The 15,644-nt window shown below is 44.9% G+C and overlaps 1 protein-coding gene across 1 annotated transcript; it reads right to left on the bottom strand.

Annotated features, from left to right (window-relative positions):
• Positions 1–798: 798 nt before the first annotated feature.
• Positions 799–6,920, bottom strand: rtn4rl2a (reticulon 4 receptor-like 2 a). Its single transcript, XM_058091671.1, has 4 exons — positions 6,767–6,920; positions 6,190–6,416; positions 5,866–6,099; positions 799–4,464 (listed from the first exon to the last, which is right to left on the bottom strand). The coding sequence occupies exons 1-4, from the start codon at positions 6,822–6,824 to the stop codon at positions 3,610–3,612; spliced, it is 1,374 nt and encodes a 457-aa protein (XP_057947654.1). The 5' UTR covers positions 6,825–6,920; the 3' UTR covers positions 799–3,609.
• Between the last annotated feature and the right edge of the window lie 8,724 nt (positions 6,921–15,644).

Here is a 15,644-nt window from a genome sequence, read left to right as displayed (position 1 = left end):
CTCTGTATTCCTCAGTTGAACATTCACAAAGAAACGACCGAATGAAAAAACGCAACAATTGATGAATTCAACGTTTCTCTCAGCTTTTGATATCGAATGAGAAAAAAAAAAAAACAGACTTTTAAGCAGCATGACGTTTGGCTTGCTTGTTTTGCAAGACCAAGGACACCTTGCTTGGTGAAAGTCAGTGTCTGCACACCCACTCCTCCACTCCTCCTACAAGTATATGTTGATCTTGATTCACTCACTGTGGTGCAGCCTCTGACAAACAAAAGACCGTTTTTAGGTTTGCTAATTCAACCTAGGGAGCTTTTAATCATTCCTTCATCCGTATCATCCTGCTTCACTATCTATCTATCTATCTATCTATCTATCTATCTATCTATCTATCTATCTATCTATCTATCTATCTATCTATCTATCTATCTATCTATCTATCTATCTATCTATCTATCTATCTATCTATCTATCTATCTATCTATCTATCTATCTATCTATCTATCTATCTATCTATCTATCTATCTATCTATCTATCTATCTATCTATCTATCTATCTATCTATCTATCTATCTATCTATCTATCTATCTATCTATCTATCTATCTATCTATCTATCTATCTATCTATCTATCTATCTATCTATCTATCTATCTATCTATCTATCTATCTATCTATCTATCTATCTATCTATCTATCTATCTATCTATCTATCTATCTATCTATCTATCTATCTATCTATCTATCTATCTATCTATCTATCTATCTATCTATCTAATCTATCTAATCTATCTATCTTCTACCAGCCTTCTGCACATACATGACCTTTTGTCTGTCTTCATCAAGATGTCCTCATGAAGACACCCATTGCCAATTGTCGCTTCTTCGCTCCATCTGGCATCTCCGATAGATGAATCACTGGAGTGAAAAAGCGACTGACGTAATTGCCTTTTGCAGCGCTGCCAGCTTGTGAATCCATTCAAGCTTATTTATCCACACCACGACAGATGCCCTTCACAGCCAGACCCCCGACGGGCCAGCCTAATTCCGTCCGAATGAGTGGTCCGACCTTTTGCTGCGCGTTTTAGTCACATTTAGTCACACGGCAACAATCTGCTACTTTGTGTCACAAAAAGTAGGATGCTGAGCACCTTCGATGATTAGCATATATTCAAAGTATTGGAACGAACCAATCGGACTGCTTGGGTTGTCTTGAAAGACGTTTGGTCTCTCATTTGAGCAGGCTTGTTGAGTTCATGCTCCAAGACTAGATAGGACCGGATAGGACTCTTTGAGCGTGAAGTGAAGAAGTCTGTTGAAAAGCTTGATAGGACCGGATAGGACTCTTTGAGCATGAAGTGAAGAAGTCTGTTGAAAGACTTGATAGGACCGGACAGGACTCTTTTAGCATGAAGTGCTGAAGTCTGGTGAAAAACTAGATAGGACTCTTTGAGCTTGCACTGATGAAGTCTGGTGAAAGACTTGATAGAACTGGATAGGACTCTTTGAGCATGAAGTGATGAAGTCTGGTGAAAGACTCGATAGGACTCTTTGAGCATGAAGTAAAGACTCGATAGGACCGGATAGGACTCTTTGAGCATGAAGTGAAGAAGTCTGGTGAAAGACTAGATAAGACTCTTTGATCTGGCACTGATGAAGTCTGGTGAAAGACTCGATAGGACCGGATAGGACTCTGAGCATGAAGTGAAGAAGTCTGGTGAAAGACTCAATAGGACCGGATAGGACTCTGAGCATGAAGTGAAGAAGTCTGGTGAAAGACTAGATAGGACTCTTTGAGCATGAAGTGAAGAAGTCTGTTGAAAGACTTGATAGGACCGGACAGGACTCTTTGAGCATGAAGTGATGAAGTCTGGTGAAAGACTCGATAGGACCGGATAGGACTCTTTGAGCATGAAGTAAAGACTCAATAGGACCGGATAGAACTCTTTGAGCATGAAGTGAAGAAGTCGGGTGAAAGACTAGATAGGACTCTTTGAGCATGAGGTGATGAAGTCTGGTGAAAGACCGGATAGGACTCTTTGAGCATGAAGTGAAGAAGTCTGTTGAAAGACTCGATAGGACCAGATAGGACTCTTTGAGCATGAACTGATGAAGTCTGGCGAAAGACTAGATAGGACTCTTTGAGCATGCACTGATGTAGTCTGTTGAAAGACTCGATAGGACCGCATAGGACTCTTTGAGCATGAAGTAAAGACTCGATAGGACCGGATAGGACTCTGAGCATAAAGTGAAGAAGTCTGGTGAAAGACTAGATAGGACTTTTTGAGTTTGCATAGATGAAGTCTGGTGAAAGACTAGATAGGACCGGATAGGACTCTTTGAGCATGAAGTGAAGAAGTCTGTTGAAAGACTCGATAGGACTCTTTGAGCTTGAACTGATGAAGTCTGGTGAAAGACTCGATAGGACCGGATAGGACTCTTTGAGTCTGGTGAAAGACTTGATAGGACCGGATAGGACTTTTTGACCATGAAGTGAAGAAGTCCATTGAAAGACTCGATAGGACCGGACAGGGCTCTTTGAGCATGAAGTAAAGACTCGATTGGACCGGATAGGACACTTTGAGCATGAAGTGATGAAGTCTGGTGAAAGACCAGATAGGACACTTTGAGCAACTTCATGAGGCCTGGTGAAAGGCTCAGAGATGGTCTAAGACAACCCGAACAGTCCAGTTGCGATGGATTCAATGCCCTGAGAATACAATGAACGAATAAGAAAACTCCCAGGCGTCTCTTCAAAGAAAACCCTGATGCAAATATTCATCATATCTTTTTATAAATACGTTCATCTTTTCACATGATATCAATGTGTCACAAAAAGACATCCAATCTCAAGCTTCCTGACAGGAAGAATTCTTTCCCTAATGCAAAAACATTCCAGTACAAATGAACATAGCTGCTAATCAGAGGGTGTTTGACTTTCCGACTGCTGCTGGCTGCTTTTACTGTCCCATGTCTTCTCCAATTTCGGTTCCTCGCTAGATGGGTCTCTTCGCGGGTGTCTCCTCGCCACACGTCTCTTCGCCTTCGTCACATTCCATTTTACTCCCTGAGCACATTCACAGCATAAGCGATCCGTCTTTTGCCTGGTAAGCCTTTCACATTCACACTTTCCCTGCATCGAGAGAACCTGGACAACAACATCGATTCCAACACCCACGACAAACATACATAGTATTTACATGACACTGTAAGTGGTTACGATACCGTTGTTACTGCGCACTGTTCTCTAACAGTAGTTATTGACTACGAGCCAGGGTGCAATAATTGCACCATTGGTTTTGACTCAGTGGAGTTGATAAAGTAATGACATCATTTACTGCTGTCGAAACCTCGCCGATGTTCATGACGGACTCGGCCCTCAAAGCTGGAGGCACAGACCACCTGATCTGAGGATCACCTAGCAGCACCTGAAAAATGTAAAGCCCTGTAGGTGGTAGACTTAGAACCGTACCATGCCTCCATTTCCATCGCTGTGCACTGAGCATGAGCATACAGCAGAGCGGGCCAAGAGGGTATAGAGAGTCGAACAGGGATCTTCGCAGCCTTTAAAACAGGCTGGAAGTTAAGGGGATGGGGGGATCGGGGGTCAGATTCAGCCTAATAGCCAGTGGAGGTTGAATGTAAACACGGAGAAGGTTAGTAGCAAGAGGAATGAGGGAAAGGAGGGTGAAGTAGAGGAGGAAAACGGAGGCAGGTCGAACTCAGGTGGGCATTCAAGCTCAAAGCATCGCAGGGTGACACCTGAGTCCTCGTTGCCGTAGTTTGCCCAGTACTCTTCCTGATCAAGTTTGGGCAGCGCCAGTTCTTCCTCCCCCAGCTCATACTTGACCACCGATGTGGTCGTGGATGGGCCTTTGCCATACAAACCGGCCTTGACGGTCTCGGATGCTTTTTCAAAGACACCTTTGGTTGACGACTGGGGCTTGTTTTTGTGGAACCACCACCTGGTTTTTGTACTGAAGGTGGTCGTGGTCGAACCGGCGATGGAGCCAGGATCGGGCAGGGGACACAGGGCGAAGTCCATTTCACGAAGAAAGCGAAGATCCTGACCACGCCTTGTGGAGGGAGATGCACAGATGACCTCCGATGAGGAGACGCGGGCCTCGCGGAACCACTCCCACAGGGCACGGGCTTCGCAGCCACAAGACCAGGGGTTGGAGTTGAGGCGGAGGAACTCGATGCCTTGAGTGTCCCTCAGGGTCTGACTGGGCAGCTCAGGCAGTGAATTGTTGAAGAGGAATAGCATGGTCAGGCGGCCGAGGTCTCGGAAGGCCCGGCGGTTGACCTGCCTGATGCGGTTGTCGTGCAGGAGCAAGCGGTCGAGGTTGACCAGGCCATGAAAGACGTTTTCTGAGATGGTGCGAATGCGGTTCCCATGTAGGAAAAGTTGACTCAGGTTGATCAGGTCAGAAAAGATGTCATCCTGCAGGAAGTGAAGATTGTTTTCCTACAAAAAAAAGAATATCAAAATGGAACATCACAGTTGGACTCAATGTAATGACATTTGATGCAGGGAGGTTATAAGACTGTCTGTACTTGAGGCTCTCTTGCTAGGTAGTGGCATGATAACCATTAGCATGTTAGCATTTTAGCTAATTTACTCATGTACAAAGCCACACAGATGACATGACACTTTTGAGACTCGGTGCTTTCTTGTTAGCTGCTACCATGCTAACTGTTAGCATTTTACCATGTCGGCTTTGTTGCTAAATTCCTCATGTATTGTACGCAAGGCATTGCTCCTCAACGTTGCACAGCAGACACCGGGCCCGAGGTTCACAGCACATGTTGCAAGCCCATCAAAATTTCCGCAGGAAACGTGTAGTTGCCATTAGAATTAAAAAAAAATTAGCTTCAATGCTAACATGTTAACGGCTACAATGCTACCACCTAGCAAGTCACCCTCAAGTCCCAAAAGTGTTCAGGCAGACCCATAGTGTTCCTACATCATGCCATGTGTGTATTTGCCTTTAGACATGAGTAAATTAGCTAAAATGCGAATATGCTAATGGTCATCATGCTAGCACCTAGCAAGAGAGCCTCAAGTCCCAAAAGTGTTAAGGTCGTCCCATATTGTCCCTACATCATGCTATGTGTGTATTTGCATTTAGACATGCGTATATTAGCTAAAATGCTAATGGCCATCATGCTAGCACCTAGCAAAAGAGCCTCAAGTTCCAAAAGTGTTAAGGTAGTCCCATAGTGTCCCTACATCATGCCATGAGTGTATTTGCCTTTAAACATGAATCAATTAACTAAAATGCTAATACGCTAATGGTCATCATGCTAGCACCTAGCAAGAGAGCCTCAAGTCCCAAAAGTGTTAAGGTAGTCCCATAGTGTTCAGTTCAAGACAGAACTAAGACTTGTGCTTGTGTGTGTGTCGCTGTAAATGTGTTCCAGTGGTTAGGGAAGCTGGAGTGTGGGCGGACAGGAAGTGACGTCAGAGGTTCAGAGTTGAGTTTGGCTTACCGTGAGTTACAGCCGTGTTAGGGATTATTGTGTCTGTGGTGAGATCATTCAAACCTGCAATAAAAGCCTGGTGCTTGTGTGTCTCACGCAACAATACAATGACATTATACCGACCACCTACCATCACGTCTATGAATGCGTCTTTTACATTTAGATGAAATATTTTGTATTACTTGGCTGAATTGGAAGCAAAGCGCACTTTAGGGGTACTTTAAGGGTACCTTAAAGTACTTTAAGGGTGACCAGATATTTGGGAGTATTACAATTTGATCCACTCTTGTGGTCTCACTCAAAAAATATTCCAATATTTCCTGCAACATTCAACTGTCCTGGTGGGAATTACATTAATTACCGGTTTGAGCCCAGCGCCCCCTACCTGTAGGTAGAGATAATGCAGGCTGTAGAGCTTGTGGAAAATGTCGTGCGGCAGGGCGGTGAGTCTGCAGCGGTGCATGTGGAGGCTCTGGAGCTTCTCCAGACCGCGGAAGGCTCCTCCTTCCAGCCTGTGAAGGTTCGGGTTGTCCCCCAGGTCCAACTCCTCCAAGTCCCTCAGCTCACTGAAAGCGCCCGCCTCGATCCATGTGATGTTGTTGGAAAACAACCACAGGACCTAACAATTACAATTACATTGTTACATATGGGAAATAATTTCAATATATATATTTTAAAATATGTTCCATATCCTTGGAACACACTTTACCTGAGTTCCGAAGCCAAATGAGCCAACTCTGAGCTCCGTGATCCGGTTGTTCTGGAGGAAAACGCGCTGCGACTCGTAAGGCACTCCAACCGGGACGGTGGTGAAGTTTTGCGCCTGGCAGCTCACGGTCATCGGGGTCGGGTAGCACACGCACGAGTGCGGGCACCCTGACGCCGGACTTGGCTCGCCAAGGAGCATCCACACCGCCAACCAGAGGGAGATGCCGGCTGGAGGACAGCGGAGAGAGCGAAAGTGAGTCGGAGCTGTCCGGTGCTGAAATCAACCTCACGATGACGTCAATTTGATTTCAGCCTGATGTATAGTTCATATTACATTTAGCGTGTATGTGGTTTTTCGTGAAATGGCCACTTTGAGGTAACATAAGCACCTTAAAACAAACGTAGACGTCCGCGTTTGCGGCTTTTACGCACAGAAATTGAACCAAATTAAATGAATTAAACGCGAATTCAACTTCATGCACATTATTTGGAATGCATGCTTTCAAAATGCACTTCCTATAATTTTACATTCATGAGAAGCATTAATCTTTCATACACAAAACCATGCACGAACTTACTTTTGCAGTTGCGCACGATGGAGCATCGTCGGTTCCGAGAAATCGAGTAGGTTTCCATCCTAAAACCAAAGCCCAAAGCGAGTTAGCCTAGTGGGGCGAAGTAATGCCTGCTATCTCCGCTGCTGATGCTCTGGTTCCCGAGTCGGAGCGACTGAGAGAGTGCCGGCTGGTGTGAACCAAGCCTCATATATAGTCCCAGCATCCAGTTCTTGCCTACTGAGGTGCTCACCGTGGAATCTCCTACGTCACAGATGAGGGGTCATGTCGGAATGAGGGCGGTAAAAAGCGGAAAAGGGCGGGGCGTAGTGCTGGGGATTCTCTTGGGGAAGTTGACGCGCGTAAAGGCTGGTTGGATGCGTGCGCCCGCGCTGAGGGGAGGAGGAGACTCTGAGAGCGCACGTAGCAGAAAGACAGAGGAGGGAGGAGGAGACAAGTCGGCATGAATGGAAGGAGGAGGGAGATGGTGATGACTGAGCTTTGTGGAGGAGCGGAGGACGGGTAGGAGAAGAGCGCACAAGTCGTTTCCTGGATGCGGCATTGTAGACTCTTATGGTCTGCTTCCGGCGCCGTACATGCCAGACGAGAAAGCTACAAGAAGAAGCTCGGATGTCTGTGAGCGAAGGAAGCCGGATGACCCCAAATTATGATTCAGACGCCGGGGAAGACTCGGTGCCAGAATGTGTCATGTTCGTATTTATTACATCAGCTGCAGTTTCTGGAATAATCCACAATTGGAGGAATGACATGAAAGTCCATTAACTTTCTATACAAGGCCATGCTCGGGTGTTTTTCCCACTGTGTTACTGGCATTCATTGTGGAAAATAATGTGTGCATATAACAATAATCCGTATCATACACTAAAAAATTCAAAGATTTATTTGATTTGAACACTTTCATATGTTTCATTTGGTAAAAAAAAAGGCTGTAGAAAAACAAGTACATATGTATATTTACAAAGAGCATCTCTAATATATGTATGTATTAGCTGATTATTAGTTATCATTTGGGTATTGTTATTATTATCAACATAGAAAACCTTGTAAACCTTCCAAATATTAATTCATTCATTCGTTTTCTACCGCTTTTCCTCACAAGGGTCGCAAGGTGTGCTGGAGCCTATCCCAGCTGTCTTCTTCGGCCGAGAGGCGGGGTACACCCAGGACTGGTGGCCAGCCAATCACAGGGCACATATAGACAAACAACCATTCACACTCACATTCATACCTATGGACAATTTGGAGTCGCTAATTAACCTAGCATGTTTTTGGAATGTGGGAGGAAACCGGAGTACACGGAGAAAAACCAACGCATGCACGGGGAGAACATACAAACTCCACACAGAGATGGCCGAGGGTGGGATTGACTCCGGTCTCCGAGCTGTGAGGTCTGCGCGCTAACCACACGACCGCCGTGCAGCCCGGTAAAAAATCATTAATTAATTCATTTTCTACCGCTTATCCTCACAAGGGTCGCGGGGGTGCTGGAGCCTATCCCAGCTGTCTTCGGGCGAGAGGCGGGGTACACCCTGGACTGGTGGCCAGCCAATCACAGGGCACATATAGACAAACAACCATTCACACTCACTCACATTCATACCTATGGACAATTTGGAGTCGCCAATTAACCTAGCATGTTTTTGGAATGTGGGAGGAAACCGGAGTACCCGGAGAAAACCCACGCATGCACAGGGAGAACATGCAAACTCCACACAGAGATGGCCGAGGCTGGGATTGAACTCGGGTCTCCTCGCTCCACTCGACCGCCGTGCAGCTGTTATTATATATTATATGTTGGAATTTTTCATGACAAATTTCAATGCATGCCAAACACGGATCTCACAGGAATTGAACTCGGGGCTCCAAGCTGTGAGGTTTGCATGCTAACCACTCGACTGTATTATTATTATTGTTGTTGTTGTTGTTATTAAGTTCGGTCTGTACAATACAGATAAATGAATAGATTATCAGTTTCGCTATATTTCAAATTGGGGGGTGGGGGGGGCTACTATGTTCAACATTGCATATTCTCATACAGCATATGATATATTTTCCCATACAATAAGATGACAAAGTGTCTCCAAACGTGTATATCCAAAGAAGAATGAATTGTAATATGTATTGGTGTTCTTGGTGTGACTTGTCAGGCGAGGCCTTGGGTTGGATTTAATGCTGCTGTCAATGGAAGACATTTGACGTTAGCATGTGTAGCATGTGACTCCTGTTCAGAGTCAGAGCTTTGAGGAGGTAGAAATGGAAGCATGACAACTAAAGATGAGGTAAATCCTTAACCAAAACAACCGATGAGTAAAGTGTTGTTTGTCCTCGGCCTTGGACGTCCTTTTAGTGCCCACTGACCAGCCGTTGGCTTTGTGAACGCACAGGCTTCCCTTTCACACAATCCTACATTCCCAGCTGCACCGGTGTGTGTCAGTGTTTCACAGCGTGTGAAAAACACTTGAGTGGCAGAACTTTTTTCCGAGATGCCACCTCAGAGTGTCAGTCTCTCAGTGTTGTGTTGCCCACGCCGTTTTTGTGGGCGCCGTCCCTTTGCGTCGTATGCTACGTGCTGTTTGTGTCAGTCCCACGCGGCACAAAGAGGCTTCCCCGGTGCACACGTCCGTCTGTCTGTCCGTCAGCTCGTCCTCTTCTTCTGCTCCCCAGCATCACCAACGATGCGTCACGGCACCTCGGCAACATCTCGTTGTTCTCCTGCACCCTGCGGCGTGAGACGCAAAGCAACATCACACACTTTCAATCAACTTCTAAACCCCCCAGGGGGTTGTCGCTGACTGTGTCATTGTTTCCAGTGACGTCAGCTCAAGCGGCTGCTGAGATGGAGGTGTGGTCGTTGCCCCGGTAACCCCACACATCCTTTGACGTTAAAAACACATCAACACACCTCATGAAGAAACTCTTATTGCACGTAACAAACTCTTGTATTTTACTCGGTGGTGTGCAGTCAAAGCCAGATAGGCCTTCTCTGCAGGCCTAACCACTACAATAGCCACGGAACTACAGTGTATTCATTTACAGTAATCCCTAGCAACATTGCAGTTCGATTACCACTCCCTCCCCCTAATTAACAAAGACGTATTTATGTGTTTTTTCAACCCACTTTTCACACATCTTTCATATTTATTTGCACAAGAGGTAAAAAGGAGGTGATGATGCAACTGCATACCAAAATAGATCATGTTTGGTGCAGTTTTAAGCAGTCTTAAGCAATCTTAAGCAAAGTTTTAAGCAATCTTTCCCATTGAAATACACTGCTGTGGACCAGTTACCAAGCGTTCGATACTCTTTATGAGGAGTTTTTATTTGTCTGTTGACAAATTCCTTCATTCATTCATTCATTCATTTTCGACTGCTTTTCCTCACGAGGGTTGCGAGGGGTGCTGGAGCCTATCCCAGCTGTCGGGCGAGAGGCGGGGTACACCCTGGACTGGTGGCCAGCCAATCACAGGGCACATATAGACAAACAACCATTCACACTCACATTCATACCTATGGACAATTTGGAGTCGCCAATTAACCTAGCATGTTTTTGGAATGTGGGAGGAAACCGGAGTACCCGGAGAAAACCCACGCATGCACGGTGAGAACAATGAAACTCGAGGGTGGGATTGAACTCGGGTCTCCTAACTGTGAGGTCTGCGTGCGAACCACTCGACCATTGTGCAGCCGTTATTATATATTATATCTTGGAATATTTCATGACAAATTTGAATGCTGGCCAAACACGGATCTCACAGTCTCTGCATAATCTGTCGGTGTCAATCAGTGCCAATCAAACAGCGTACCTGTTGTGGCTGATGTTTACGTGCGTTACATCAGATGCTCAGTGATCGACTGTGTCAACAAGCGGAGGCAGTTCTGGCTTCCGAAACTGAAAGTGATATAGTGCCAGACGACAGCGCTTGTTCTGTAAATGTTTATACAAAAAAAGGTGTGTTTATGGTGCTTTAACTAGCATAGGCTACACAGTTCCAAAAATGCCAGATGAATTTGTCAACAAGCGGCACGGTGGTCGAGTGGTTAATGCGCAGACCTCACAGCTAGGAGACCAGGGTTCAATTCCACCCTCGAGTTTGCATGTTCTCCCCGTGCATGCATGGGTTTTTTCCGGGTACTCCGGTTTCCTCCCACATTCCAAAGACAGCTGGGATAGGCTCCAGCACCCCCCGCGACCCTCATGAGGATAAGCGGTAGAAAATGAATGAATGAATAATAATACATTTTACTTGTATAGCGCTTTTCAGAGTACACAAAGATGCTTTACAGCAGGGGTAGGCAAACTACGGCCCGGGGGCCACATGCGGCCCACCAAGTGTTTGAATCCGGCCCGCCAGTTGCTTTCTAAAATGAATGAATGAATATATAATAACATATTTGTGGAAAAAATGTGGATTATGTTTATTTGTTCCATCTGCATCAATGCTTGGTGTTTCCCAGTTTAGAGTATAGTGGTGCGTTCAAGGACCATAGAACAAGCATGTATATTGCAGCCTTTCAGATGTTTTTGGAAGACCTGTGTAACTGGGATTTCCTGCAACACCAAAACACAATCCAGTTTTGACTGCATCACAGTCAGGAAAAAAACATACCTGCGCCCCTTCAAGCCCCGCCTCCTTATCTTATCTTACCCCCCCAAACTTTCAACCATTGATTCTGTCATTCTTCATAGCGTCATGGAATTTGACTTCTGACTTGCAATACTTTTCCGTTTTTTGTCCCAGTTTTCCTGTGTCATGCATCTTCTGTGATAAATAGTCCACAAAGACGCTTGTGCCTCGTCAAAGACGTCTCATTCGCCTCCTCTCGCTTTGCTCTTTGTTTTGTAATAGCCCCCCCCCCCCCTGCCTTTTGTCTTTCAATTGTTCTGCTCCTCTGTGTCATCACTTCCGAAAACATGTGCCGCTGCTTTGACACAATGCTTGCCGGAGTGACGTCCAACCAGTCACATTGTCACATTTGTTAATGTTACATTTTTTTTTAAAGGGGTGGTCAAATATGGACTCTCTGGCGGAACAGTGAACGTTGTAGAAGGGTACGAATCAACGTCTTATTATTAGAACACCAGCCAGGTGGCCGGGAGCCACGATTGGCTTTTGGGGGGGTCAATTAGGCTTTGAAATATGATAAATAATTATTGAATATAATTAGACTAGCATGGCAGAATCCCTTTGGTGCTTATCTGTGTAGTTGGCATGTGTTCTCCCGCATGACCAAATCAAGCATGCTAGGCTAATTTTAGACTCTAAATTGTCTTTTGCCGTTAATGTGAATGATTGCTTGTTTGAGTGTATATGCTCTGTGATTGGCCTGGGGTAGACTCCATCTTATCCAAGGGATCACTTTGAGCCAAAAATTATATCTAAGTTCTCAGTCTTCATTAAAGGTAAAAAACATGCAATATTTATTGGGTAGGGCTGTACCCCCGCAACCCTAGTGAGGATAAGTAGCATAAAAAATGGATGGATGGATTAGGGTTAGAGTTAGGGTCAGGGTTAGTAGGGATAGGGGTTAAGGTAAGGGTTACGTAGAGTAAGGGTAAGGGTCAGGGTGAGTAGGGATAGGGGTTAAGGTAAGGGTTTGGGTTAGAGTAATTGTAAGGGTAAGGTTCAGGGTATGGGTAAGGGTAAGGGTAAGGGCAAGGGTAATGGTCAGGGTTTTATGATGGCTATGAACGCTAGGTTTCAGAGCGTCCGACTCACTGTGACGTCACATCAAGTCGGACTTCCTTATATGGGCGTGCCCGGTAAAGGCTGTCCAAACCCAGTGGAACCAATCACAGCGGAGTGGGCGTGCCCGGAGGAAGGGTATGGGTGGAATAAATGAAAACAGACCGTTTGGGAAAGTCAAGGAAATACAGCTGGAATAGGTGCAGATTCTGGAAGATCTAAACAGTTTTCTATGCGGGTTATTGTGTGTCGCTGCTCTATAGGAGTCCACGACTCAATGGATGGATGGATGGATTAGGGTTAGAGTTAGGGTCAGGGTTAGTAGGGATAAGGGTAAAGGTAAGGGTCAGGGTCAGGGTAAGGGTTAGGGTTTTATGATGACTATGAACGCTAGGTTTCAGAGTGTCCGACTCACTGTGACGTCACATCAAGTCGGACTTCCTTATATGGGCGTGCCCGGTAAAGGCTGTCCAAGCCCAGTGGAACCAATCACAGCAGAGTGGGCATGCCCGGAGGCAGGGTATGGGTGGAATAAATGAAAACAGACCGTTTGGGAAAGTCAAGGAAATACAGCTGGAATAGGTGCAGATTCTGGAAGATCTAGACAGCTTTCTGTGCGGGTTATTGTGTGTCACTGCTTTATAGGAGTCCACAACTCGATGGATGGATGGATGGATTAGGGTTAGAGTTAGGGTCAAGGTTAGTAGGGATAACGGTAATGGTAAGGGTCAGGGTAAGGGTTAGGGTTTTATGATGGCTATGAACGCTAAGGTTTCAGAGCGTCCGACTCACTGTGACATCACATCGAGTCAGACTTCCTTATATGGGCATGCCCGTTACAAGTCGTACAAGCCCAGTGGAACCAATCACAGCAGAGTGGGCGTGCCCGGAGGCAGGGTGTGGGTGGAATAAATGAAAGCAGACCAAATACAGCTGGAATAGGTGCAGATTCTGTAAGATCTAAACAGCTTTCTCTGCGGGTTATTGTGTGTCGCTGCTCTATAGGAGTCCACGACTCAATACAAATGGCTGAAAAAGAGCATAATAGGTCCCGTTCAAGTACTTGCGCAATAAGAAAAGGTAAACAACAGGCATGAACTAGCAACTAAAAACAGCCCTAAGTCTTCCCGTAGACTCCTTCTCCTGGTATGTATCCTCAACCCCGAATGACAATTCAGTCCCGTCTTTATTACCAACCCTGAGCCAAGCCTCATGCGTGACACAGATGAACACGTCATGTGACGAAGGAAGTAAACGTCTGTGTGGAAGACAGGCTGAAGTGTGAGGGAGGAAATATCACATGCAGACACACATACGTGTATAGTCTTAGTCTTGCTTGTCAAAATGAATGAAACACCTCTCCACGGCTGTTTTTCCACCCATAGACCAACTATGTCCAAAAAAGAAGTAAAAGCACAATCATCTTCTCCTTGTCCTGTTCCCTGCCATCCATCATCCCGGCCGCTCACGCCTACTTGCTTGTATGAGCAGAGAGACGAGGCGGCACACATCAATCTTACGTCACTCATCAGTCAGTCTCTGACTTTTCATAGCATGAACATCAACAGGGTTTGACGCACAGCAGCCGTCAGGAAAAGGGAAGGCCAACCAGTGCAGGACAGAACCAATATATGTCTGACGTCCTTCCACGTTGGACGTATGTTTTCAGACATCTTTCCTCCAACGTACTTTACATTCATTACCCTAAAGTTGTGACTAGAAGTCCCGACTCCCACTACAGTTGCTTAAAAATTATGGCTATTTTGTGTTGGAATGTATAACATACCAGAATACAAGTGATATGTAGTATTCTGGTCACTAGGTGGCAGTAATGGCACAAAACATTGAGACATTACATTACATTACATTAACATAATAGTTTTTTTAGACAATTTCCTCCCATTCCATGTGGAAGTGGTAAGTGTTTGACTTGTTAAATTTAGAATGAATAAATTTGAGTCTAACATACTAGCTTGCTAGCTAAGGGCCATCTTTTTGTAGTTAAATACAATTTTTATATTGAAATAAGAGACGATAAGTCGTTCATTAATTTTCTACCGCTTATCCTCATAAGGGTTGCAGGCATGCTGGAGCCTATCCCAGACTGGTGGCCAGCCATTCACTAAAATTAAAATTAAAATTAAAATTAAAATTAAAATTAAAATTAAAATTAAAATTAAAATTAAAATTAAAATTAAAATTAAAATTAAAATTAAAATTAAAATTAAAATTAAAATTAAAATTAAAATTAAAATTATTAATGTAATAATATTAATATTATAATATTCATTCATTCATTTTCTACCGCTTTTCGTCACGAGGGTCGCGGGGGTGCTGGAGCCTATCCCAGCTATCTTCAGGAGAAAGGCGGGATACACCCTGGACTGGTGGCCAGCCTATAGACAATTTGGAGTCGCTAATTAACCTAGCATGTTTTTGGAATGTGGGAGGAAACCGGAGTACCTGGAGAAAACCCACGCATGCACGAGGAGAACATGCAAAATCCACACAGAGATGCCCAAAGATGGAATCGAACCCAGGTCTCCTAGCTGTGTGGCCCGTGTGCTAACCACTCTTTCACCGTGCAGCCACAAGACAAGACACATAGATTCCCTTGTTGTTGTGCTCAGGTTCTGGAGAGTAATGTAATGTAGTAGAAATTATATTAGTAGATGCCGATAGTTTTTGTTTATATAAAAATGGTTTCACTTCAATAACAAGTAGTACCTTACGTCTTACATAAAGGAATGAACTGATTAATCATATCGATTTTTATTGTAAAACACACAAACATACAAGTGAGTATCATTGGTTTCACTCAATCAATACGTATAAACCTCCTCCAATCAAGTCGCTCCTGCTCTGATTGAGCCTCCTCTATCTTATTATCACCGTAATTGCTTCTTTCTTTCTGCAACCACGCTTCCAGTGGCGCTTGAGTGACCCGATACCCCCCCCCCCCACACACACACACTCATAATCAGCAAACATTGGAAGTGAGAGTGCCGTGGATACTCCGGCATCCATTGGTCTTTCTAAGATATCCCACTTTTCCCAGTGTGGTGACATCAGATCCAAGTCTAGAAATAAGAGCAGCCATGTTGCTGTCCTCCACTCATGTTCCATCCATATGTATACCGGTCTGCTGTGTGTGTGTGTGTGTGTGTGTGTGTGTGTGTGTGTGTGTGTGTGTGTGT

The sequence above is a fragment of the Doryrhamphus excisus genome, chromosome 1, assembly GCF_030265055.1.
Source record: "Doryrhamphus excisus isolate RoL2022-K1 chromosome 1, RoL_Dexc_1.0, whole genome shotgun sequence".
Lineage (NCBI taxonomy): Eukaryota > Metazoa > Chordata > Actinopteri > Syngnathiformes > Syngnathidae > Doryrhamphus > Doryrhamphus excisus.
This window is presented reverse-complemented; position numbering and strand designations above follow the sequence as displayed.